The 27,214-nt window shown below is 40.8% G+C and overlaps 1 protein-coding gene across 1 annotated transcript in view; it reads right to left on the bottom strand.

Moving 5' to 3' along the window:
- The window catches only part of LOC139305646 (receptor-type tyrosine-protein phosphatase delta-like), a 123,473-nt gene that overhangs the window by 7,523 nt on the left and 88,736 nt on the right, over window positions 1-27,214 (bottom strand). Inside the window, exons 14-31 of the mRNA XM_070929563.1 lie at window positions 25,613-25,918; window positions 24,551-24,744; window positions 24,124-24,150; window positions 23,532-23,649; window positions 22,457-23,044; window positions 21,919-22,019; window positions 21,519-21,775; window positions 20,426-20,519; window positions 18,227-18,436; window positions 16,947-17,107; window positions 14,849-14,863; window positions 13,723-13,835; window positions 11,615-11,656; window positions 10,960-11,057; window positions 7,767-7,890; window positions 4,597-4,772; window positions 2,734-2,853; window positions 2,497-2,651 (exon numbers count right to left, since the gene is read on the bottom strand). Of these exons, the coding sequence (XP_070785664.1) occupies window positions 2,497-2,651; window positions 2,734-2,853; window positions 4,597-4,772; window positions 7,767-7,890; window positions 10,960-11,057; window positions 11,615-11,656; window positions 13,723-13,835; window positions 14,849-14,863; window positions 16,947-17,107; window positions 18,227-18,436; window positions 20,426-20,519; window positions 21,519-21,775; window positions 21,919-22,019; window positions 22,457-23,044; window positions 23,532-23,649; window positions 24,124-24,150; window positions 24,551-24,744; window positions 25,613-25,918 (2,899 nt within the window). The remainder of the gene's footprint in view (window positions 1-2,496; window positions 2,652-2,733; window positions 2,854-4,596; window positions 4,773-7,766; window positions 7,891-10,959; window positions 11,058-11,614; window positions 11,657-13,722; window positions 13,836-14,848; window positions 14,864-16,946; window positions 17,108-18,226; window positions 18,437-20,425; window positions 20,520-21,518; window positions 21,776-21,918; window positions 22,020-22,456; window positions 23,045-23,531; window positions 23,650-24,123; window positions 24,151-24,550; window positions 24,745-25,612; window positions 25,919-27,214) is intronic.

Raw genomic sequence — 27,214 nt, 5'->3', positions numbered from 1 at the left:
CAAAAATTGTGCCTAAAAACAGGTAAACTCACAGCTTTTTGCTATTTTTCCAAGGCAGTTTCTTGCTAACATGCTAGCCCTTTGTGTTTGTCATCCACAGCTAATGTAAGTGAAGGCACTTAGGTAGGTAGACTTTCCACATTATGTGCTGGCTACCACAATAATACACAGTTGTAGAGAGAAATGAAAAAAGGGGGGTGTGGGGGGGGTAGCTAGGTTGTCAGTTGAATCCTTTGAAACTGTGGGTTGTTCTATCAAAAGTTTCCATTCAGAGTCACTTGGAGAGGCCAGTGATCTCCATGACATTCAATCATGTCCTTTTGACCTCCTCCATCACCTCACAACGCCTGAGTAGCCCTTCAGCTAGAAGATGAAAGCAGTCCTTCACCTATGGGTTAGTGAGAGCAGCAAGAACAAGGAAAGCAGGAAACATGCTACAATGTCCGTGGGAGGCAGATTTCACGTATTGTGATGCCACCTTGTCTGAAGTGTTAGCTCTGCAGTGGAAACACGAATGTGTTTTGATTATTATTGTTAAATACTCCTCTGGTGGCACCACGCACTAAACCTGTATTTACATTGGTTCATCATTAGTTTACTGGCACTGTGTGAGAGATTGTCTGGCTTACATGTAACAGTGTGTCGCTGAAGTAAATACTTTAATAAAATTGTGAGTCTTTTGACAAGTTAAATAAGCACAACTATGAACATGATATGTGAAACCCTTCTTTTAACTTGCTGGCTGTGTAAAATTTACTGCGTGATGAAGGCTGGAAAAATTGGATATACCGTAACATGAGAGGAACATGTCCCACCACACTTGCACACAAAGCTCAAGACTTGGTTGACCACTCATTTTTCTTACATCTGCGTCATCAAAATGCAGTCTTGAATTGTAATGGAGCTCCAGTGATGCGTGAGAGCCGTAAGTAAATCAGGGGAATTCTGCAATAGGTTGAGTCGGTTGTTATAGTTTCGTAAAACGGATATAGTTTATAGACAATTGACTGATGTTCTCAATTTTCCAGTGTAAAAACCTCTATCTTGTCGCGTCTATGTGGAGTAATAGGGATAAAATGATTGAGTGGTTACATCTAAGGATCTGTGTGTCCCATGGTAGTCAGGAGATAATGACAATTATGATAAATGAACATATTCCTAATTAGTGATTTTCAGAGAGTGGGAACAGTTATTTTAAACAGTTGAAACTTCAACATCATATGCCACCACTCAAACAAACAAATCCAGAGCTTTGATTGTTTATTTTTATGTCTTTATGGTCTTTGCAGAAGGCCCCTCAGCACCTACATACATGGTAAGCTGAAATTTTTTGGTGCACCAACTAATTAATCAACCGCTCAAGAGACTGTACCATGCTGTTAATTATGGGCAACAAAGGTTTTTTTTTTCTTTCCTTTAGCTTTTATTTAGGCCTTTTTGCATGTGCGTGAATATATCTCCGCTTAAGCACCAAACACTCCCAACATTATTTTGCCAGTATGCAAATATAAAAGATGGCTCTATTTAAAACTGAAGTCCAACGTGAAGTGAGGGAAATGCCTCTCAAAGGATTTGGAGCTTGGAAATGACTGTATCTGATAAAGAGCCAGAGGAATTAAAAACTCCCATCTGCAGAGTGACATTAATTCCTGCATTCTGCTTCATTGTAAAAAGTCAGGATTTTCAATTTGAAGCGATTCGGCAACTAGCTCTAATTAACTTCAGCATGTGGTAATTCTAATTCTTCAGTAATCCCCATTCCCTTTTTTGTCACTTTCTGTCACAACTTTGTATCTATTACACTAACTATCGCTGTTTCTTCGTTTCTACTGCCCCCCCCCCCCCCATTCAGTCACTTGCTTTCTCTGTGCGGAGCCTCTGATGTCTTCCTGAGTTGAGAGGAGCCAGAAGTCTGTGTTATATCCTTGTGCCTCTCTGTTGGGAGTCTGGCCGCTTATGTAGCGGAGGGAAGTGAAGTCGGCATAAAAGGGAAAGTTATTTGTTTCAGATGCAATAACCCAAGGGATAAGCCAAGGACTTGTGGGCTGCTGATGTGCGACATGTTAGTGGTGTAGCAAGGAACACGACAGGTCTGCGAGTGCTTGTGTGTCAGTGTGTGGGAGGAGATGTTTAAGTTTGCTGAGGGCAATGACACTAGTACTGTTTGTGCTGTGATGTTGAAAACACCTTCAGATTTAAAGTGCCTTCTGTGAAAGCTAGTAGGTTGATTTGTTTGGGCTTACAGTGGGCCACAGTTTACTCCCTGTCAAATATTCTCCTTTAGACAACATTTTTTCTTCTGGTTCATGTCTGATCTCTTCAAAAAAAAAAAAACCTCTACTATCAGTGCACAAATGACTCAGGTATAAACCTCTAAATAACCCTGGAAGTATTGTATTTTGTCATATGTATTCATATATTCATGACAGCAAATGGAGAGAACAAAATCAAATTTCATGCTTCAGGATGTTTTTCTGAAACCATGTTGTTTCTTACCTGCAGTGTACCACCATGGGCCCTGCATCTGGAGGATTGCAAGCTTTCACTCGTCTCAGGAAAGCCAGGAACGGAGTGGGGTGCTCTGGTACTCCGTGGTCTGGCCAGGCCGTGAACTGGAACTGCCTCACCTCTCTCTTCTCACTAGAGCCATTCTGAATATGGAGGTAGAGAAAGGTTAGTGAACTGGGGGTTTAAGTATCTACTATAGGACAACAAAATCAAAGTGCTCCTTACTTTAAAAAGTGCAAATGTCCTGACACAGTATGTGGCCAGCTCTACTGTGTCTAGCAGTGTCACTTGGATGAGGCCGTATGTCTCTGTCCCTCTTGTAGGCCAGTATTGGTCACATTTCACCTGCAGTGGAGAGAAATATCTCATTAGAGATGGTACAGATAGGAATATATAAAGACTTTCTTCCCTGTAGTTAGAAAAAGATTAGTCTTTTTTTCTGCATGTTTACTGAGTATAAAGTCAAATAATGGTAAAATAAATGTCCAGATTCCCCTCATTCCTGCTGACTAGGTTTGATTTTCGTAATCAATGAAATGGCCTGAGATATTTGTACAGAGCCGACGGTGCTATTAATTGTCCTGACATACTCTATAATTACAAAGGTAACCACAGTTTCCAATCATATTACCGGCTCAGCTTTATTGCTATTGGAGTGTACAGCTTTGTTTCCCAGTTAACGGCCAATAAAACACTGTTCCATTATAGCATTACTGCTTAGCTGACAAAGGGAAGCACTATTGTTGTTGGGGAGGAAATAACTGGCTTCCAATTTAATTCTTTTTCTTCGTATCCGTTAGAACTGATATGGTTTTAGCAGTATGTTCAACACAATTGAAATGCCATCATGCAATCCTGTTGCCTGGTGCTCTGACAACTCGACACCAGCTGTACCACTGAGATATTCATATAGTAGTGTACTATCCAATAATCTAAAAGCAGCTGTTATAACATGGACACTAGGAGCATTGACGTGGTTGTGACACCAGGAGTGATGAAATGTTTCACAATAGTGTTTACTTGCGAATATTTAAGCTTTATATATGCAAAACATACAAAGACAGCTTGAGTGCTTCCCAGCAAATGATATGACTGATTAGTATGAAAGACAGGAGCTACTGGGAGCAACAAAAGCACATTATGTATTACAAATGTCATGGTGTGGCACAATCAGGGCGGGGGGGTGTCTCGCAGGAAGCACTGTTAAATCACAAAGCATCTATAGAGGGAAACCTGACAACATGGACAAAACTTAATTTAAAAAAATCATACATTTTATAGTGCATACAATGCTAAAAGCAGCCAAAGGAGTATATTTGCTTTGCAGATTGTACAGATACTGAGTGAAAATTGCTCTCTGGATTGAGTCAGCACCCCTGTGCCAGGCTCTTAGAAAAGGCATACAAGTGTGAAGGTCAGTAGCTTATGGAGTCTGCGCAAGCTTTCATGTGCTCAGTCAAACACTGTAAGATGTGCAATAGAGAGAGAGAAAGTGCCTTTTGACAATGTCAACCTTAAAGGAGTAGCAAGTGCATACAGCTGGGCAATGTGGCTTTTCAGTCTTTGAGTCTTTTTATCACAGATTGCAATCCAGTGCCTTCAGCAGTGCTAGGCTAATGAAGGGAGACGTGCCACTAATCAGTCAGGGGTAAACAACAACAGAAAGTGTTTTAAAGAGAGGAGTGAAGATATCAGTTGGCAACAGAATGCAACCTGGCATCTCCTAGAGAATAAATAGGAAGATATCTAGGCAGGACCACAGTACAACACACTGTACAAATTAAACAGGGTCACAGGAAAAAGGAGATGAGGAGGACAAAAATGTCAAACTGATCATGTCACTGATAGATTGAGAAATTGCAGTATAGATTCTTCCATCTCTCCTCTCCATGTCAAATTGAGCAAATAAGTAATTTTAAAATGACTTTTGACTAAAACTTTCTCAGACTGTTCAGTCAAAAGCAATACATCCCAAAGCTTAAAATAAAACACATTTTCCCACCCTATCATTTCATTTGAGTACAGCTCGTTAGAGAGATAGAGAGCCCTTCAGAGAAATATAGCTGTATCTGTATTTCTGTCTCTTACCCTGGACCTCTCCTCCAGTTTGGTCATCATGACGATGATGGCACTCCTCTGCTCCCAGATCATCCTCCAGAATTCACCAAATGTCTCTGGCAGAGATCCTTGGGTGGCAATGTAGGCATTCTGCTTCCTGTAGCCGTCAATGTAGTTGGCATTGATATAGTCACTTCCAGGGATACCTAAAAAGAGACGAGGTGTGACTTGAGTTGTCAAGCTGTTTTAAATAAAAATAGCTTCAAAGGAGGCACCAATGTGTTGCACAGGACAGGGAAAGTTAGGATGGTGGGTGTTGGACAAATTTAACAATTTTTTAATCCAACACAATTCAGAACACACAAAATAAGTCACAAAATAGTGGCATTTGTTGATTCCTAAATTGGTCTAAGTCTTTATTTTTCCCTACAGTTATGAGGTATCGTCAGATTCTCCCCAACACAAGGTTCAGATGACACGTGTGAGGCTATCCTCCATGTTTTCTGTAAGTGTTGAATTGAAAAAAAGCATAAAACAGGCACATTTGGAGCCAGCGTTACAGTCCGTAAGGATTTGTATTTGCTATCAACAACACATTTAAATCCACGGTTTTTGTGTCCCTCTTCCATATCTGCAACTGACTTATAGATAAAGCTTGGTCTGTGAAAGTCTATCACCTCACATGGAGAAAAACAAACCATCAAAAAACTAGCAAAACAATTTCCCCCCTCCCCTCCATTCCTCCTTCCCTTTGCTTATATTAAATGAAAGGCACAGCAGCCTTTTCGAATCCAGGCGAGAGAGACAGAGCTGACAGCTAGTCAATGCTTTAGGACTGGCAGTTTAGGGGCTTCGTGCACACATGGTCGACCAAGATAAGTCTCATCTGCATGGACGCCACGTATCAGAGAATCCCCTCACTCCAACTGCTTCCTCTCCCCCCTTTCCTGCAGACTCCCTTTTTTACTCCCAGGTAACTTACTCAACAGAAAAAGGGAAAGAAAATGGAATATAAACACATTCAAAAACCAACCCACATTATTTTTTTCAAATGTCCCTCGCCCTCTCGCTGTTGAAGTTGTCCACACAGCCAGGCAGCCGTGCATTTCCGTGATGGACAAGGGATAAATACAATTAAGCCCAGTGCATTTTCAAATTGAAAAGAAAAAGCAACAAGAGACATTGCTGTGGTTTAATGAGAATGAGGCAAGTTGTTTAATGCACATTTGCAAATGGATTTTGCCTTTATGCTTTCTGTCACTCAGGATTTGTAGAAATTCTACCATTTTCTCTGTCAATATGCTTATTGCGAAGTAAACATTGCACCAGCGTTGTTCGGTACTCAGTAGTCCTTGTAGAAAAGCAAAGGACTCTCAAAGGAAATACAGGAAGATTTTAGGGTGTAACGTTGTAATGATGGTAAAGATGATGATTCTGAGTAGTAGTAGTATATTCCTGTTAAAACATTGTGCATTTGCAAACAGATGACCACACTCACACTTCCTCAGTTTCCTACATTGTCCTACTGTAGAACAGATTTATAAAGTTGTCACATTTGATTTTCTTGATACAGCAAATGACAGCTTCCACACTAAATATAAAACAGTGGAGAAAAAGGTGAGCTCTTACGTAACTTTAATGTGCCAAAACGTACATAGAATTGAATTTGGATGGAACATGGAATTTGCAAGAGCCACGCTAACAAAAACTAATACACACAAAGTGAAATCAGAAACTGTACAATTTTAACAAATTAAGGGTAGATACAGTTTTAGGGCTTAATTTTACCAGTTTAATCCTGCTAAGCACATGTTTTGTACGGTCAGGCAACTTGGCGAGAGGTGCCACGTCAGTCGTCAAAAGTAGAGCAAAATTCAGCGATGTCATGACAATTAAAGTCCACAACTGCACTCGAGCATCAGAGCGCCTGTGTTCCGAAGATTCTGCTGATCCCTCCGCACATCAATAAATTCTGAAAGTACTGTAGCTGTCTTCAAATTCTGATGTCAAATCCCAAATCCCTTTTTATTCAAAGAACTCAATCAGAGTAAACAATAGACACATTGCTTGCCAAAAGGCTTTGTTTAAGCTTTAGAAGGAAAAGAGGAAGTCCCTCATGTCCCCCTGGCTGAGAACTACTCGCTTGCTGTAGCACAAAGGCTCCAATGTGGTTGTGGTTCCATCAACACTCAAGCTGTGTGTTGTTTCAGAGAGACTGAAAAAAGGGTTCTCTAAGTCTTTATCTATCTGTTTTTGTCACATTAGCCATTTACTCCTTTGTTTATTTTCCTTCGCCCTCCATGGGAGCAGATCAATGGAAAAGGTTAATTAATAGCCGAGTGTGTATGTGCAATTGTGCTTCATCCAATAAACTGGTGAAGGAGCCAGCACTTAACTTGCCATTTCAAAATGGCCTTTCATTACTTAGAAGCTGTACAGTGCATCTGCATCTTTAATTTGCCAAAGACTCTTACTGCACTGGTTATGGTCAGGTTCGCAATGGGCTCAAGTGAAAATGCAAAATTGCTGCAAGGTTGGACCCTGATGTTCAGAGCACTGCAACCACATCTTGAATGAGTCCTGTCTATATAATGCTATTAGCAGCGCCTTGTTGATTGTGTCACTCTGGCCAATGTAATGTTAGCACTTTATCTTGTTTTTTGCTGTGAGTTTTGTTTGTCAGGTTCAAACAGGTAGCAAATGGGCAAACGCATATTTATGTATGATGTTTTTTAACAAACGCATACCCACAAGCAAGTAATGTAATGTGTATTGCAAATTATAATGTGCTACCCTGTGTACCTATCTTCCTATTCTGGTTTCAAGGTATAAATTACACTCAAGAAACAGGCCTTGGCCCCTTACAATATAGTAGGAGGCATTATAAAAGAAACATAATACAATACTTGACATCAAGTCAGAGAAATAGATGCTCGTAAAACTCTCTCACTATACTGTAGGTTGTTGTTTAATCTGATTTGAATGCTTGTCTCAGGGAAGGTTTTCTGTTTCTAGAGCCATCTCTTTCTTTGCAAGCACCTGAGGCATGAAAGGAAATAAGCAGTCCAACATACTTCTGTAGGAATATATTTTAAAAGTACAGTGTGGTTGCCCTCCTGAGGTCTTATAGATACAGTCGTACTGGCTGTTGGTAGAATCGATACAGCAGTTGGGAGGAAAGATGTTGGTGAGTGGCATACCGTCAATAGCAGAGAGCAGAACTCTGGAGTGGTCGTAGGCAATCACGTTGGCATATCTGTTCTTTGGTTTGTTGACCTCCAGGTTAGAGTGCTCCCATGTGAACTGCTGACCAGGGTCGATGGACTGTGAAGTAGAAGAAAATGTTGTTACAATGGAATATTTTGCACTCTATGAACATTTAACAGTAGATTGAATCCACTTGTATGCATGCTCTTTTAAGAGTGAAGGCCTCGTATGTCTAAAGGCGTTTACCAGGCCCTTGTTTGCCAAGGCTGTGAGGAAGGCAGTTTATAAAGTGAAATCTCTGATGAATTCAGTCCTGTGTCTCCATTGTGTCCTTTTTTTCCCACAGTCTATTTTTGCTCATCTCTACACTGATGGTACACTTGGCTAAGAACATATATTTTGTGTTAATGTCATGTATTATATTGATTTTTAGTGCTGCAGTTAGAACTCGTGTACAAAACAGCGATGAAGAAAGGTTGTAAAATATTGATAGACTATTGCTTCATGTCAGCACAGACAAGTTTGTCTTAAGGCTACAGTACCTACTGCATATGATGGTATACTACACTAACCAGAGGGTGTCCACTTTCTAAGACCCACAAAGGGTCCAGACTCTTAAATGAAGTTTAGACCATGAAATATGTCACGAACACTTGAAGTTATTGAGTCCAAAGGCAATTATTGTTCTCTGATTGATAGCTGGTTTAGTAGATGAATAGTCTAACCCAGACGTTTTATTCTTCTCAGTTAATTTAAGTAGAATCTACTCTGGCTGCTCAGTAATCTTGTGGACAATGGGGTGTCAACAGACACTGGAGTCTAAATTAACACTTTTGGTCTGTAAATCTTAAATTAAAAGTGGAAGTGGAGAGCATTTCGTGGATGGACATTTGACATAATAGTGGAAAGTTCCCTCTCAAGAACTATGTGAACCATGTGTTATCTTTGGCATGAAACAACAGCTTCATATAAATTATTAGATTTACAAGAAGATACATTCTGAATTGGTCACAAAGGAAAAGCTTGTGTTCCACCGGCTTTCCTCATTTGACTTTTAGGACTTTGCGGCACACGGCTAGAATCCCACACCTGAGACTAGTTCAACAGAATTTGCTATCCAAGCCCTCTTTCAGTTTTGTAAAGCAGAGATTGATAATGGTCCCTCATCACTGATAAATGAGCTATGAAATATAATGTCACAAAGGGAAAATACAAAGACACGAAAGATAGCATTCCATTTCACATTACAGGGAAAATATTGTGCTTGTGTTTTTAATGACGACACACTACTTTTACGAGTTAATCTCCACTGAAAGTAGCAGACACCCAAGTCTAATGGGACACATGCCCCTCTGACCTTGCTTATAATGTAGATCTGTATATGATCATACTTATATAACCTCTTTAGGGTAATTTATAGGAGCAATGAATGCATAAAAATAGCTTTATTATTAATTTTTAGACCAGTTTATTGATGGCAAACTTTATAATACTATTATGGCCATGGAAGGAAATACATTAAGAGGTATTTAAGAGTATATGTGAATATAATAGGACATTTCAGCACTGAGTTCTTTATGTGCAGAAATCACCTAAAGCAGCAATATGCGGGGGACAAACCACCAGCTAAGCCTGATATTTTATCAAAATATGTTGAAACAGTGGGCTGCAACATTGCTCATAATAAAAATCTTTATTTCATTGTGCGCGCAAAATTGCTTTCCACTGCTCTCGAATAAGCACTATGAAATTGGAATTCAATGTACTTAAGCTGCAATAATGATTGGGCAGCTTGGCAGCCACCCACATGGTGACCTCATACATTTTGGAGCAGTTGCAGGACCCGCAGAGAGAAATGGGCAGAGAAAAGGTGACCATTCCTATCTCACACAATGCCCCAAAAGGCTCCATGAGCATTCTGTAAACACAAGTTCATCTGCAATGCAAAGCCGATAAGAAGGAAACATTTACATTGACTGCAGCCCACCAGGTTTGGAGGGCACTTAAAAAGGACTTTTACGTTTGAAGGTCTAGTCACACAATACATAAATATATCATCTTTGTGCCGTGATGCATTTTTATTCTGATAGTGGCCACACATTCTAGAGTGAGACTTCAGCTAAAGTGTAGAAATGATTAACTGGTTGGACAAGTGTCAGTAAACTGTAGCCTTTGAAATCTCCAGAGTCTAGTAGTACATTCGTCACTCCCATCAGCTAAGCAGTAAAGCATTAGGTTAATACTGAATATCCATATATATATATATATATATATATATATATATATATATATGTCTGTATGTATGTACAGCATGTTGTTTGCTCCATCCAACAGATTCATATTGTGAGGTGTAGTGCTGCCTCTAGGTGCTGATTATTTTAATTGGTTGCTTATATTATTTCACATGGTGAAAATGTAATCAACTGAACAGGTAACATTAACAAGAATAAATCATTTGCTGAAGCGATTAAATTAAACAGCTTTGGCGTTGTAAACGAGGTTGGGTGCAGCTTCATATATGTGCAGTGTTTTGTGTTTTGCCACTCCTCACCATATGTATATCCGATATAATCACAGTATATTAATAATAGTAAAAATCTTTTTTGCTATGCTGAGGTTGCCACGCTGCTATTTGTACTCTGTTTTCACAGCAGACATGTTTGACTTGTCACAGCAGGAAAAGCACAGGTGTTTGTAATAACATTAATGACGGCCTCTGTTCCATTTAAGTGTCTAAGTAAGTCATGTCAGCAAGCCAGCAGGCACAATAGCCGGGCCCTGGAAGTGGAAATGGAATGCAGCCATTATTAATGTCTCCTGCTGTAACATGTCGAAATGCCTGCCATTAAAAAGGCATACTGACTGATTTTAGATCTCTGAGTTCGTCTGGTGAAGATATTCCTCATGAAAGTAGTTCCTGCCCTTCTATTAGGCAGTCATCCACCAAAGCCAGTTGACACATTGTTAACATGCTTGAACTGCTGTGTGGATGGCATGGGTATGCCATGATAGGATTAAAGCTTCCAGGAAAATATCATTAATAAAAAGTGACAGTAATTGATATCACTGTTTACGTGAGCACCATGCATACTCCTATATAATCCAAGACATTATGTTGTATGGTTGTCTTCATGCCACGACACTCTTGTTACAACTATCTATCACAACTTCTAAATCAACGTTTACCTCATATTCCTGTGAAAACTTGAGGTTGTCGTTGGCTTTCAGGCGCTCCTGATGATCTGCCAGGTCCATAATTGGGATTGGAGGGTGGCTAGCCATACCTGTCAATCAGATGTACTGAAGGTCAGTCACCAGTCTTGTAAGAGGGCATCACCCAAGCACAAGCCAACGGTGAATCATTAGATAAGCAGCGTGTGTTTAACAGGGGGAATGGAAAAGTGGATCTTGTTAGGCTAGTTTGTTCACTCAAAGCAGTGGCCATGCTCATAGAGAGAATATGGACACAGAAGCCAATGAGAAGTCATCGAGCACACTTGCCCCACTGGGACTCTCCCTATTGAGAGAGAAGAACGTTATTCACACAGAAAGCTGCCGTGGATAGTTAGCATGACAGTAAGACAGACACAAACAAACATCCCAAAGAAACAAAGAAACATTCAAAAAATGTTAGGCCAGATGTTGACGTCTGCTTTGAGTGATGACATGTTTTCAGGCTGTCATTTCAAACTCCGCCTCCTGTGATGACGTAGCATTAACACCAGATGTATTAGATGGGGATGGGAATACAAGACTAGGCAGAAAAAAGGAAAAGAAGGGAATTAAAGCTAAAAAAACAAAAAACAAAAAAATGTCAAATGCATAATCGAGACCAACTAACTTGACAAATGGAGGTTACTGGGGTGACTGGGCGCACCTGAACCTGTGGAGGAAACGGCGGTGTAATTAAAGACATTGCAGATGTCATAGCAATGTGATGACTATTTTCTTCACAAACAGAAGGCAGAAATGTGACAAGAAGTAGTTGAATGATTATGTGTATTCTAAATGGGACATTCATTAGTAACATACAGATCTTCATGCTAGAAGCTGGGCTATGCCACCGTGCTCTTTCAAAGAAATAAGAAAGCGTACAGGGAATAAAAACCCTTGCAGCACAAACCAAAGTCGAGCAACCACAGGATATTATGACATTCATTTTTAACCTGAGGATGCTGACATGGTGATGTACTATTTGTGTAGCCTGCAGCATAAAGTTTCATCTTGCAGTTAAGTTCACTTGACATTGACAATGTAGAATTGACAATGTTGAATGTGGGTGGTAGTCAAGGTATATTTGTCATCAGCAAATTTAAGAGCTTAGATGTGGGAAACAGTCAAAAGTATAGGGTTTGAACTATACTGATATTCACAAAGACAGCTTTTGGTACATGCTGTCGCAGTCCAGCCTGTAGCCAAAGAATGCAAAGCTTAAGAATTCAGATGCCATTTTGACACACCAGTTGGGTGACAGTCTCTATCTCTCTCCCACATTGAGGTGATGTTTCATTTTGGTTGCTGACACAAGTGGGCATTAGCTAATGGAAGCTATCCCTCGTTTTCCCACCCACTCTCGCGTCTCTCTGAAAGACGGCGACGGGTGTTTCTATCGCAGCCTGCTACTCAAAATCCATTTCCACCACTGGGGGACAATGAAAGTACCATTTCCAACACGCCGTCGCTCAAACATCAAGCATCCTTAAGATGAAAATGTCCATTGAGGGGTAAAGAGGTGAAAGGAAGGGTAGAAAGAGTAGGGGAGAGAGGTGGTCTAATGTAGAAGTGCTTCAGGACTTGAGAGAAAGTGGCCACGTGGTAGGGAAAAAAAATATATTTGGTCCTTTTTGAGCAGCGAGAGAGCCAAGATACCAGCTCTCAGAAAGGCTGTTTGGAGGGGGGGAATGATGGCTTGAGAGGCGAGTGAAATAGTGGGAGGATAGTTGAGATCACTCTGAGCCAAAAGGAAAAATACCCCTCTGCCAGGATGAAACAGCCAGTAATGGTCCTAACATCATTGAAGAGCTTTCATAAATATGCATAATCTTTTTTAAAAAATGAGCCTGCAGGGATAATTCATCGTCCTTTCATACTAGCTGACCTGAAAAATATGGCTTTGATATTACAACATTATTGGCAGTCTCTGAACACCTGTCTCAAAGCAGTTGGTGCCAGAGGAACTCAAGCGGCAGTTAAGTGTGTCTCTCTCGGTCGGGAAGAGGGCAAAGATGCATACCTCCTTTCCAGGTGATAAATGGACTGTGACTCCCATAGTTCCCCTAGGCGAGAAACGGCCACATGACGGAGGCCAAGGCACGACCACTGACCACCACAAACCTCGGTACTAAAGGTCAGAGCGAGTAAACACCAGTGTTTACAGCTTGTCGCCACTTTTTCACCGCTATCCATTGGCTCGCACACAAAATGGGCCGCGGAGCCATGACACATTTTGTATTTCCCTCGCCTTCCACAATGCCGCATCTTGTGACTTCTAGCAGTAGGATACCATCCAAGCAGGTCTGTACTATTCTGAGTAAGCAAGACAAGTCTTGATGACCTGGATAACGCAGGTGCAGAGGAAGCCGACAGCTGCCACGAAACTGTCAAGTTTGCATTTCTGCCTCTTCATTTTCGACTGAGAAGTGCCTCCGGGGAGGAAACTGTCAGTTTTGACCCTCTGTGCCTTCTCTAAGCACCTGTCCACAGTCTGCCTGCAAACTGCTCACATGTAGCACCAATCTCACTGCAAAATTATCTTTTTTAGGACGTCATGGTATCAGGTTGAAGCGTCTGCAGTGGCTGCAAATGAACAATGGATGATATGAAGCTAATTGTGAACATACATTATTCCTTTAAGCAAGCATTCAGTAGCTCTGGCAACCCTTTTTACAATGCATATTCAGTTGTAAATTCACAGCGAATGAAATGGTCGTCACGACTTCGAATACGTACCAGGCGTTTGGAAGTTGAGACGTCTGAGCTCAACGGGGTCTGTGGGGTGGTGCAGTGGCATTTCTTTGCTGTTGGGGAGACTGCCTTTCCTGGCTTCAGATTCTGCTCTTTTTCTGCAGAACAAACAGCAAATTGTAATTATTTTTGATTAACTATTATTTTGGGGGGGCACAAAACTCTTACTGTATAACCAAAGCGCAAAGCCTGCCTTGTGGCCTAATAAATACAAGAGGCAAATATATAATTGAGGAGACGACAGGACCACAGTACATTAGGCTACAGGGGGTGGACTAAGTAACTTCATCACGTCACAGTATAATGCAATCCAATACAATAGCCCTTAGCCATTAAATACTACCTTTAGTGAAGCCTAATGTTCACTTTTCAACAATAGTGTCAGATAGGGTGCCAATTCAACTCCACAGTAAATTTGAAGCCGTAGTTAGGGGTGGTGTTTTGCATTGTTTTGTATCCTGGTCCTTTCACTGTATTTAAAATAACATGCTTCATAAAGGTATAATTTACTACAAGGCTATTGTCCTGGATTGTATTATGTTGTAGAGTATTCTTGTTATTTGTTCCACTCCCCTTTATTTCAAGTTTATTTAAGTGTTCATAGATTCATATTCGTAGAGAGTCTTGTTTACATAGTTTTAGTGTACAACATTGTCACCTCTGACACAAGAAGCCGTATGAATCAAGTATCAGTTCCACAGAAGGGTTAGGGTTAATGCGATATGTTCATTCATAAGAATCAATACAAAATTGGTCTCTGACATGGATCACATTCTTTTGTTGGAGGTCACTAGTAATTACAACAGACAGTATGTATAATGGAAAGGTAATATAGTTTTGACAATGTGAATTTAAAGTAGTTAGTAGGAAAAGTCAAAACGTGTACTTCTATTTAAAATTATATATATTAATAATTGCCTGCTGACAGCTGTCATAGACATGTTTGTTTGCTAATAGTAAGTAACATGTATTTAACATGTTTATGTTGATTAAGCACATAGCATGATTTCACTCCCGTGGGAGACCAATGTGTTCAGATAGAATATGTACAGTCCAGGGAGAAAAGGGTTTAAAGGGAATTAGTTTTCCTCAACTTCTTTCTCACTCTTACCTGTCTGGTTTGCTGCTCCATCGGTCAGCAAGAAAAGAAATATCGACACAACATTAGGTGGTACGACCTTTGGCTTTATATGATGGAGAATTCCAGAAAACTTTTCTTTAGAATAAGCGAATGACTGACTGCATAAGAGACAAACGATACCAATCATATCTTTGCTTTGCGTGCAAGATTAGTGATGCTTCACTTCAGAGATTATGCTCAATTATGCAGCCTTGGGGCTTTTTGTTTCAAATACTACAGTTTCCCAGGTGCATCCAAGATTTGTACATTGTATCTCTGCTATTTCAAGCAGTTTCAACTGATTGCTTCTTGTTCAAGCATAAAAGTCATCTCTTGACTCCTAATTGCTGTGTCTGTCTTTTCCTGCAAATAAGCCTACCACTGTTGCATTTATTAAAATCAAGAACGATGCATATTCAAGATTTATGCGTGTGCTATTATAAATGCAAACAACATGTGGGATCTTAATGTTGAATGAATGTGCATAAATTAAGCATATGCCGCATTAAAATGTATGTTTAAAATGTATGTAAATTTACTGGTCTGGGAGCAGACATGACTTGACTTCAGTTGTTCTACGTGTAGATGTACAATTGACTCTGATTTATGTTTCTCTCTGATGAAGCTGCACATTGTTATCCCCATGTCCTCTCCCAGAGCTCAACATAACATGGTTGTTGCCCTTTGTTTTGCACCAGAGGAGCAATCTGTCACATAAAAATTGATCTTGACAAGAGAAATACCTCCTGGTTATGCACCGAATGTTCCCTAACGTGGCGGTGACACTGGCTTAGTAATCGATGTTTAAATCTGCGTGCCACAAATGGAAACTGTGAAGCCCCCACGCGCACACGATCTTTGTTCACTTTCAATTCACCTTTGTATAATCCAAACCAAAGCTTGATATGAATGGAATCCAAGGACAATAAGGTGTAAGCGAATGCCAGAATAAAGCTGTACGCATAAACCTCTTATATTACACTACTATTGATGCGTTTTTTGTCTTCAGTATTGGTACTGTAACTGATTATAGCTTGTGCTGACTCTTCACTTGCTAATCCAAAATTACTTCTTGAGTAATACTGTGAAATTCTGCTTAGGGCTGGACATTTGATTGAATGAACTCTGCGGAAAATGTGCCTTATGTAAAAGTTGCGAAGAGACAAGATAGTAAAGAATGGAAAAGAATGTGTGTGTGTGGACGATGTGAATGTAGATATGTGTGTCTCCTGGCAAAGCAGGAGGGCAGCATAAGGTCAGCGTCGGGATCTAGAGCTACTCTCTCTTGTGGAATGGGTAGTAGTAAAAGGGGAGGGGTTGGGGGTGGCTGGGATGCTTGCCCAGGCCCCAGGGCTTCTCTGAAACTACACACACATGCAGTGACATGCAGCAGATAGTCAAAGCTCTCCCCTCCTACGCTTGACTGATGAGCAGTGACAGCACAAGGTCTCGCTGCCACTGGGGGGGGGGATGGGTTCAGACAAAAAAAGGCTGTTTTGATTCGGTGTGAAAAAGCACTACTGTTAGTGTTTTCTACATTTTTACATGTGTTTGTGAGTGTGTGTGTGTGCAGGGGGGGTAGATGGATGTGTCTGATTAACTTTCAGTCAACGCACGTGTCTGTGTGAAGGATTGTGGGCGTCTGTATTTGATGGCAGTTTTGGTCGCTGTGCGCTCTGATTTACTCATCTGAGATTCGGAGTGTGTGTGTGTGTGTGTGAGTCATGGATAGTCTCAAGATCAATGTGCCTGAGGCTTCAAGTTAAAATCTTACACTTAGTGTCTGCATTAGAATGTGCTAATTGAAGATTTGTGCATAGCAGTGTGTTGGTGTCATGAATGTTAAATATTAAATGGTCATAAATAAATGTTGAGTAACTGTACAAGAATTTTAAATGCACATATATAAGTAATAATGTGTATATAGTGCATGTTTCTCACCGTTCCCTTGCAGGGAATGTGTGCCAGTATTGTATGTACAGTATTTATGTTAGCTGTCCCATCTGAGTTGGATTCCTGTGCATTTGCTTCCCTTGGTGGGGATATTTTTTCATGATTCTTTATGCAGATTATCATTTAATATCCTAACCTTTTGTAGAGTAGGATGGCAATGACGATGCATATGATGAAGACAACAGCTAGCACAGGGCCCACCACCCAGATGAGGCCTTCCTCCTCATCGATGATTGGCTGGGGGTCGATGTCAGCTGACACAACCGGGTCGGAGTAGGGGCTGGTGGCATACATGATCTGAGCCAGGGAAAAAGCAAACCACTCATCATTATTCTGTCCTAGAATCAGTTTATGATTTCTCTTCCAACCACCATATGCTCCTTCTACGTGTTGGACCTCATCCTGCTCCTCATTTCATCATTTTATCCATCATCTGGTGAATCTGAAAGATAATTTCTTGCCAATGTATCACATTGTTCCTTTGACATAGACAAAGTTACATCAACATCCAGAACCGAATACTGAGGGATAAACTAGATCCAGACTTATTTGAGGAGTTCAAGATATTCAAAGCACTGCTACAGGACTTCAATTAATTTACAGAGCATATCTAACAAGACTCAAACAAAGACAGCATAACCAACAATACAAATTAAAAGCCAATTCAAAGTTTTGCTGTGTAATTTCTGCTAAGCTGCAGTTTGACCAATCAAAATTATCTTCAATATCTCTCCTATACAGGAGCCTTGATTGAACTATTTCACATTCTGAGAGGAGATAAAAAAAAAGGTCTTGTGGGAAGAAAATATATGCTTCACTGGGCAAATTAGAGATTTCCCTCCGTCCGCCATTATCGTTTTTGCTCTACCTGAACTCGGGGTTAGCGGAGAGAGTGTGAGGCAGCACTATAGACCCTGCAGCTCATCAAATCCATCATCACGCCTGCAGTAGCCTAATCATGCGGCTTTCTGGTCTTCCATCCAGACAGACACATGCACACATACACACTTGCTGCAGCAGCGGAGATAAGGTGAACCGCACGTAGGACGCAATTAAAGAGGAGCCCTGTTATCGAGGTATTCTCACGATCAGCCAAGGTCTTAAGGGGTTTCTCTCCCTAAAGCAGCAAGGGTCAACTTCTTGGGCCAGCTGCAGCTTTAAGTTTTTAAGTCAAAGTCTCACAAGGGCTCAGAGTAACACATCTGACCAGAAGCAAAACTCAAACACTCCGCCAAGAAGCAGTGGATTTAACCCTCTCTGTCTATTAACATGTACAGTTTTTAGAACAAAGAACACAAGGTCACTAGCACGGGATGACCCAGAGGATAGCAAGCTCGTGTCTGAAGCTGAACTCAAGTCAAATATGAGACACGTGGATAAAACTGAGATAATACATGTGTGAGTGAGCTGACTTACGTTTTCAGACATCTCCAGAACAGCAAGCACAAAGAAGATGTACTCCTGGCCGTTCTGGAGTTGCTTGTTTTCGAAGTCCCCGTAGGTCTTGCCGTCTCCCAGGGTGAACTCTTTGGGCAGGTCTTTGAAGTAGGCGGCGATATATGCTTTGGGTTCTGCCTGCCTCCGGAATCGAAGGCCTCTGCTCGTTCGGTTTATCTCCTTCAGCAGCTACAGCAAGGAGAAAGAAGCAGACGGTTGATAACACATAGGGACACGTCCCAGCACACACATGAAAAAACACATTGACGCTAACCAAATCTGTTTATCTCGATTTTTCTTCTGATTGCTGAGCTGAAAATGCTGATTGCAATAGGCGCAGAGCATTATGGAAAAGATCAATGACTTATTTCATCCGTTTTTTTGGAGACTACAAAAGATTGTGAAATTAAAAGATTGTGTGGATTTCCAGCATATGAAACAGTTGAGGATTATCCAACAACGTCAAACAGTAAAAAAAAACAAAAAAACAGACTGAATTAATTTCGTTTTACATAGCTCACTTATTTTTTATTGTTGATACAATCAGAAACATGGCCAGATGTCGGCAAATAGAATCTGGGGAGAATTTTTGCTGGATTTGATTAACAGTGTACGATTATGTATTTTCAGAAATGTGAATGAAAGACAATCAAATCAAAGTGAGAATAAATCACAATATGTATCAACAAATGGCTTCAAACCCTTTTTTCCATGAATAACAACTCGCTTAAAAATAATAAAACAATATGTTATTGGCTGGGATTACCCCAAAAATCTGGACACGTGAGTATTTTTCCAATGTCACTGCCAGTTTTAAAAGGGACTTATTACACATCCAACCAGAGATGTCTTTATCCAACATTCATAGTCTCCTCGGGTAATTAATGTTAGAGCCAAGAATACCACCCTTGCTCCTCCAACCAACAATAATAGTAATACTAATAGGCTTAAAGAAACGCATCAAGAGTGCCCTTCATACAAGTCTGTACCATCTGACTTTAAACTTCCAGTACAACGCGTGTATCATAATTATGCTAATCAAGCCTGGCTAGTTGTTTGGGCGTCTGATTTCATATCTCTGATTTGTGTGCACAAATTAGTTTGTGTGTGTGCGCGCTGTGTGCTCCTGTCATTCACATTAGAGTGTGTGCGCTCTTGTGTGTGCTCTGTTTTGGCTGTGGGGCTGTTGGTGCTGCCCGATAATGTCTTCAATCATCTCTCCTGTCAACACACCTAAATCTAGCTGCCCTTGGGAAAAGTTGTGAAAAGGTAAGTGCCAATATTGACAAACAAATAAATTCTGACAGAGGGGCGACTTTTGGGCAATCGGTCAAGGCTACAGACATGGGCCTGTAGGCATGAGCTGTAAAGCCAATGCCATTTGAGACAGGGTGTGTTTTCTTTTAGCCTCCTAGACACGTGATATATTGTCTTCACACAATAGAAATACATATTTTAATACTTGCAATTTAGAAAAAAGCTCTAATTTGCCAGAGGATTTGATTCATTTCAAATTGTTGTAACCTGAGGTTTCTATTTCTTTCACTTCTAGGACAGAGACTGCAGTATATGCTGCACTGAATGTGTAGAACCATTAGCTTTCAATGTGTGACACTGCATCTAAAGGAATACCAAAAATGTAATCACGGCTTACAATGCATAGTGATAAAAAACTTTCATTTGCTTACACATTTAATCATGCCTGCAGTGCATAGAAGCTCCTGAATTATCTCAACTGGCTAAATATAAAAGTTGTCAAGTGTTTTGTGCATACGCAGTGGCCTAGGTTTGCCTGAAATGAGAAGAGACATGAAGGCCTGATGCAGCTCTTCAGGTAATTACCATAGACACAAAGAGGAGGAGGAAGAGGGGGTGGGGATGGGGGTTGAGGTTTGCAGTGCACTTGATGGCTACTTCATGTTCTCATTTCCATATGAACAGTGCTCTCTGCAGCTATTTGCGTCAATCAGCGAGACTCATCTCCTGTTCCTCCTGCCCTCTTAACTGTCTTATTTTTTTCCAGTTTTGAAAAAAGAAATGTGTGGTATGTGCACACAGTTACTTAGGCCCTATTAAGAAGCTGAGTACAATAACCGGATAATAGAAAAATAACTGGAATTTTTGCTTTTATTTCCTGGTAACCTGAGTCATTATAACCAGCTCATCTTTTTAACCTACCTCCTCCAAATTCATGTCATCGGGATTGTCCCAGGGTTTGAAAAACTTTCCAGTGCGCTGCTTCTTCAGAGGTACTACCACAACGTAATATCCCCTGGAAAATAAAAAAGTACAGTTTGTTAATATTATAGACGAGGTCAAAGATCACTGCCACTTTTCAAAAGACACAAGTTGTATTTACAAGACAATGGTCACTGTTTCCTGGACAAACAAAACCCTGTATGACCCTGAAGAACAGATACAGCATTGCCCACCATGTCGACCTGTACTGAGAGGGTAGTCTGCTTATTGGAAACTGATGAAAAAAGATGCATAATCATTAGCTAGTTATGCAATTCTTTATCACCTGATTAGGACAGTTTTCCTCTGTTTTCTATTTAATTAAAGCATGTTCAGAGAAGTCAGGCAATACAGTTGCACCTCACTGAGGCCCCCGTGGGCTAATTAGGAGACCTCTGTGAATGCAGAAAAGATACAGAATTAGAGGGATTTTCATCCCTTCATCAGGGTGGCAAGAGAGATAACGGCCTCTGCCAGAGTTTTCTGGGCTTCCTGGTTGGGCACTGCACTAGCTAGCATTAGCCAGGAAGCCAGTGTGGCAGGCTAATGGGAACCTAATTAGCTTAAGCTCTGGCATGGGAGACGGTGGGCCAAGTGCATCCAGCAAGATCAAAAAACCCAAGATGGGTTTGAAGCGTCAGTCTGCAATCGGATGTGCTCCTTGGCCTTCTGACAACCCTGGGCTTTGTTGAACGGCTATAAGAGATTTTATAGGGCTTAGAGGAGTGAGCTTAAATGAGTCGGGCTGCTTCAGTCAGTAATGACTGAGGTGAAGTGGATATTACACTGAAATGTAGGGATGAATATAAATGACTCTGTTTTGGAAGAATTACCCCTTACATGTCCACTATCAACTTAACTTGTCAGTAAGCAATAATAATCAGTAATGTGGACATTTGCAATGGACAGACAAAGTTCCACTGCTCCATAGTGATGTCTTTACAAGTCACATATTCAACAAAATAGCCAAGTCAAATCATATTATGCTTGATGCAATTAGAAATCACCTTTTAATTTGATCGTCTCTACTCACCTTACTCTCTCAGATGTCTGCACTGATGGTAGCTCCACAGTCACCATACCGTCCGAATTGGTCTTGCCTATCAGGTAGGGTTTGGTGCGGAGAATGTCTGGGGCCGTCATGGTGGACACGCGATGCTGCAGACCTCCAGCACTGTTGCCACGATTGGTCAGGAGGAAGGAGTACTGTGTCTCAGGCTGAAGACCTGTGATTAGCTTCTGCGTTAGCTTCCCGTCCACCTCCACGCTCTGCCCATTATCGTAGAGGATCTGTATGCGAATGAGTTGATGTTTCATGTGGACATTGTTTCATGTGGTCTTGGTTGTGGATGTTAACTGAATATTGTTTTGTGTCATAGTAATTTGTACCTAAGTGCATATGAAAATGTTATGTTTATCTAGGCAGTGCTCACAGTGAAAGGCTGAGCTGGGTTGTAGGTGTCTGGGATTTCCCAGGTCAGCAACACTGATGTCTTCATGGCAGCTTTCACGTGAAAATTTTTTGCAAACACTGCTAAAAGAAAGGGGGAGCAGGTGATTTAGACACAAAACATCCTTTTTTTATATCTATCTACACCAACGGTCCCACACCAGTGCTTACCTGAGAATGTCTCCTTCAAAACCAGGCTGAAATCAGTACTACACTGGACTCAACACTGTCCTCTTACCTTCTTACCAACACCAACTCTTAAATGACTGACCTTTGCTTGACTGACGTGACACAAAGAGACATACATACTTACTCCATGTGAATTTCTTAAATCATTCTTAGATTAGGGAGACTAAAGGTAGGACAATATGTTAATAATATGTCCTTTGGTTGATTCCATACTTTGTCAACTTCTGCCATTTGAGGCTTTCAGAGGAAGCTGCTGTGGTTGGAAAGGGCTGCGCAGGGAAAGGTTGATTTTAGACAGGAAAGGGCAAAAAGGGTTCAGGGACTGGTCCTACCTTGATCCAAAGGCTGTGTCCTGAATTGGACACTTGGGCTATATGGACCAGAGCCCTTGCTGGTGAAGGCACACATTTTAATATCATAAGTGGTATCTGCCTTAAGGCCATCCAGGATGACTGTTGATTCCGGGGCGGTGATGAAGAGTTCCGAGGGACTGCGTGGGCTGTTGATGTCCTTATACTGCAGAGCATATTTCACTATTTGGCCGTTTCGCTCTGCCAGAAAAACAGGTTGCCAGCTAACCTGAATGGTGGAGGTGGTGGCACCCTCTGCAGTAATGCTCTGAGGGTAGCCGCTTGGGACATCCTCATTTGTGGTGACTTCTTTGACTGTCTCTTCGCCAAAGCCCACCTTGTTGCGCGCTGAGAGGCGGAAAGTGTACGAGGCTCCCTTGTGGATCTCTTTGGTAGTGTAGTGGTTCTCTCGCTCAGGGAACTCGATGACAGTCAGCGGATCCACGTCTTTGCGGCCAAAACGGAGGCGATAGCCTTGCAGGGGACCATGGGTTAATGCTGGGGGATGCCACTGAAGGAGAGCTGTGCCCATGTTGGTTGTACTGACCATTAGCCGAGGTTTATCAGGAACTAAGACAGTACCAATGGAGAAAGGGACAACTTGTTATAAATGTGGAGACCAGTGTTTCCATCTTATCATATTTTGAGTTGACAGGCATTCAGTATCAGTCGATCTCCTGTCTGTCTGTCTGTCTGTCTGTGTACAGCTAAGTACTTTTAAAGTGGCAAAAATCTGTCAAAAGAAGTGACTAAAAGAGCTGAACTTGGGTGTCCTTTATTTTCTTGTCTTTCTTTCACTCTCTCTCACATTTTCCATTATTTTTCAAAGTGCCTTCAGCATTGCCTTGTCACACCAGCGGGTAAGAGTTATTGCATTAAATAAGACAGCAATTAGCTGCATTCACATGTTTGATGACAAGAATATTTGCCTGGTGCCTTTTTTCCTAACTGGCTGCAGTTTCACAGCCTTACTGAGCAGAAGTGCAGTTTTATATGAACATCTAGGAAATTAGCAGAGAACCACAGGAGTTTCAGTCAGCAGTGACGGTTACGTTACCTGCGCCAGTGGTGGTGATCAGTTTGGGCTTGCTGCGTGCACCATCGCCCTTTGTTGTATAGGCTGCCACAGTAACTGAATATGTGGTTTCAGCCTGCAGCTCTGTGATGATCATTTCCTGTAAAGATGCAGGACTTTAGTTCCAGTATACTCACTGTCTTATTTGCAGATATAAGCAGACGGAGAGATGAAAGTGTGATGTGAGCATAATCATCACGAACGACACAACAGACACATTCTCTCAGCATATACTTAAAATTGAGGCATGCTTCAATAGAAAAGTATAGTATTAAGCTTTGGTAAATAAATAACATGGCAAAGAGTGTTTCTTTGGTGTGTAACAAAATAGCTTCCTCAGTAAAAACTAATAGTAATCAAACCTTTAAGGTCAGTATTTGTAAGTTCAATTTGAATTTCCTTTGTGTGTGTTAGTCAAGAATTGAATCTGTAGTTTTAAGGTAAATATCATAAAAAGCTCCTATGTTTAAAACCAGGTCTTGAACTCCTAATGCACAAAAGACACATGCCATTCATGCAGAGGATGACAACAGGGGAAAACAGGATTGGAATTTTGTCAAGTTTAACTACTCACATGTTCAGTTGAATCATCATATTCCCACTGATTATAATATAAGAATATGGAGAGAAAAGAAACAACAAATAAGGCCAGGTACAGACACTAATCACCGGTGAGAACATATACACACACAGTTTGTCTGCAACCACCAAATACATTTGTTTATTGATAAAAATAGTAAATTTTACAGTAAAAGTAGCAATAATCATATATAGACTTGTGCAGATATATATGTGCCCACTGCACTCTCTGCATCCAGGAAACTTGTAATTAGTGACAAAGCAATTAAATAGTCACTATTTTACTGAGACATGACATGACATGATGAAAATAGCTTTTTTACACCCCAAATAAGAGCTTCTCTGTAGCGCATGTAAAGGTGAGAGAGAGAAAGCGATACTATGTGCCTGAGAGATTAGGCTGGTTGAGGTGGGTGTTGTACCTGGGCATCATCAATCAGGATGTCCTTGATGACTGGCTGTCCTGTGGGCTCCCCATTAACCATCCTGACATAGTGCACCTGGTACCCTCGGATCTGACCGTGCTGCTTGGTGGGCATCGGTGAACGCCAGATCACTTTAATTGATGAGGAGTTGACAGCCTCCACCTCAACTTTACGAGGTGGCCCGCTAGGAACTGGAGGAACACCATGGGATAGAAGAAAAAAGGTCAAAATTATAGAGAACCCCGTCACCCTCTTTTTTTAATCTTGCCCAAAAGCCGGAGCGCAAAATGCTGCAGTGACAAAAAAATCACAAAAGTGCAGCAAACTGCAACAAGCACTGCATGACATCAATATTTCAACAATGGTAAGGGGAAAAAACAACAGCAAAAACAGGTCTGACAACTGACCTAATCTTGAAACATTAAAAATGGGTAGAGTGGATTTTTAAAACATGGAATAAAAATGTGTTTAGCCAAAATAGAAAAGTGGAGCCAAAGGGTGGCTTCAAGTGTTTCAAATGCTTGAAGCACTACAAGAATTTTGGCTATGGAGCAAGGAAAAAATGAATAAAAAATGATTCTATCACATGAGGAGAGATAAAAATATAAAAATTGGCCTTCAAAAAATTCTTCCACCTTTTTGTTATTCCCACTGTCCCGAACTTGTGCTTTTGCCAAGTTCCTAAAAAAAGTGAGTTATATAAAAATGCTGCCATTCAAAAATAGTGCAGAGAGTATTTCAAAGTTTCAAAAATGACAGTTGGGACTGGAAGTTGGAGGCCTGCAGTTGAAAATGCCATACCATGTGTTGAAATTGAGCAGCGTAGGGAAAAAAAAAAGGTGCTTTCGCAAAGTGAGTCACAGTTTGTTTGTGTAAAAAAGTGCACAGTCCAAAATAGGGCTAAAAGTATCAAGTGGCGACAGTCGCGTTAGAAGCAGGCAGAGGGGGTAGAGGAGAAGAGGGGACTGTAGATATAGGCGAGGTTGTTAGTATTTGACGGGCTAGGTTAAGAGGGGTAGACTGGATTTGCAGCTGGGGCTTTGTTTAGCGAACACATACCATCCTCCTCTGTGCGGATGAGCTCTGGAAGGCTTTCCGGGCCTGCTCCGACATCTGTATGAGCAGCGACTGTCACACTGTATTCTGTCCATTTTTCCAAGTTTTCCAAAAGGTACTGGGAACTTTCCGGAGGAATGCTGGAGATTTGACGAGTAGTAGTATCCTCCCCTTCGGTCGCAGCATATTGGATGGTGTATTGCGTTATGATCCCGTTTTGTAATTCCAATGGGGGTGGCCGCCAACTTACCAGGATGTTGGTGGAGCTGGGGCTATAGCACTGGACTTCCTGAGGTGGGCCCGAGGGTTCTGGTTGGTGGATTGGATTAGGTGCAGGTGCAGGGTGTTTTTTTGTTTAGTCAGGCCGTCCATTGAGTTGGATTTTTGTTTTAAAGGAGTGTTTCAGTTTTTTTTTTGATCGGGGTGATGATGGTAGAATTGACCAAACAAAGGAAAAAAAGAGGAAAACAAAATGACACAAATGAGGAAAAAGCACAAGGACTTATGTGGGTAAATAAAAATATTCTAAATCAATGAAACATCACAAATAAAGACAAAGCAAAAGGCAAAGACAACACAAAAGTGTACACACTGATGATGAATGGAAGGTGTTGATTGGAAAAAGGACAGCTTTAACATATGTAACCTACCTTTGTCATGAGAAAATAAATTATTAAAATAAAGGGAAACAAAAATCATACATCCTAATATACTATTTCTTAGAACCGTAAGAATTTTAGACCCTAAAATAATTTCAGTACTTCAGAAATAATTTCAGATAAACCATTCCAAAATAAATGTAGTAATAACTAAGACAAATTTGGCAAGCAGTTACCATCAATCCAAAAACATAAAGGTTGATGCTTTAACTAGTTTAAAATAGAAAAATGTTGTATTTGTCACCAACCTTTCCGAAGCCTGTTGGTTTGTGGTAAAAGCCTGATTGTACAACAGAGAACTTCCCAAGGAGACATGACTGATTTATTAGATTCTGATAACATTGGCATGCACTTCTTTATTAACGTCATCATTTACCTCAGAACATACATCTGGGCAGAGTTTGAACTTCTGAGCTTTTATACCCACCTGATCTCTGCCCTTGTCTGTCAGAGACCTCAGATTTATGTTAGATGTGCAAACAGTTGAGTGTTTGTTCACTGGTTTGAGGGGAATTCTCTGACTAGTAATCAAATCAAGGTAAACCTCATTGGATTTAGTTTAATTTTTAGTTTGTAATAAACAACATAATCCAATTTTTCAACTTCATAAATCTGAGGTCTTTTGGGTGGTAATGTCCCTAACTACAGAGACAATACTTGCTTTGAGCTTTCTATGATATTGTTACTCCACAACTTTCTTGATTCTAATTTGAATTTAGTACAAGCGTCAATGCAGAAAATGGGAAAATCCCTTTGACGTCCAGAAGTGGTTCTTGGAAGTTTAGCTACATAGAAAGCTCAGTCTCAAAAATTCTCTATTCTCTTATTTTTGGCCGACATGCAATGTCAAGAGACAAGGCTTCCTAAAATGCCCTTTCACTGCTCAAAAACAGTTGGGTAACGCAGATGTGGGCATTCATATAAATAATTCAAGGCTTTATCATTC

This window comes from Enoplosus armatus, chromosome 23, assembly GCF_043641665.1.
Source record: "Enoplosus armatus isolate fEnoArm2 chromosome 23, fEnoArm2.hap1, whole genome shotgun sequence".
Lineage (NCBI taxonomy): Eukaryota > Metazoa > Chordata > Actinopteri > Centrarchiformes > Enoplosidae > Enoplosus > Enoplosus armatus.
The sequence above is the reverse complement of the archived record's forward strand: the minus strand, read 5'-3'. Positions and strand labels throughout refer to the sequence as shown.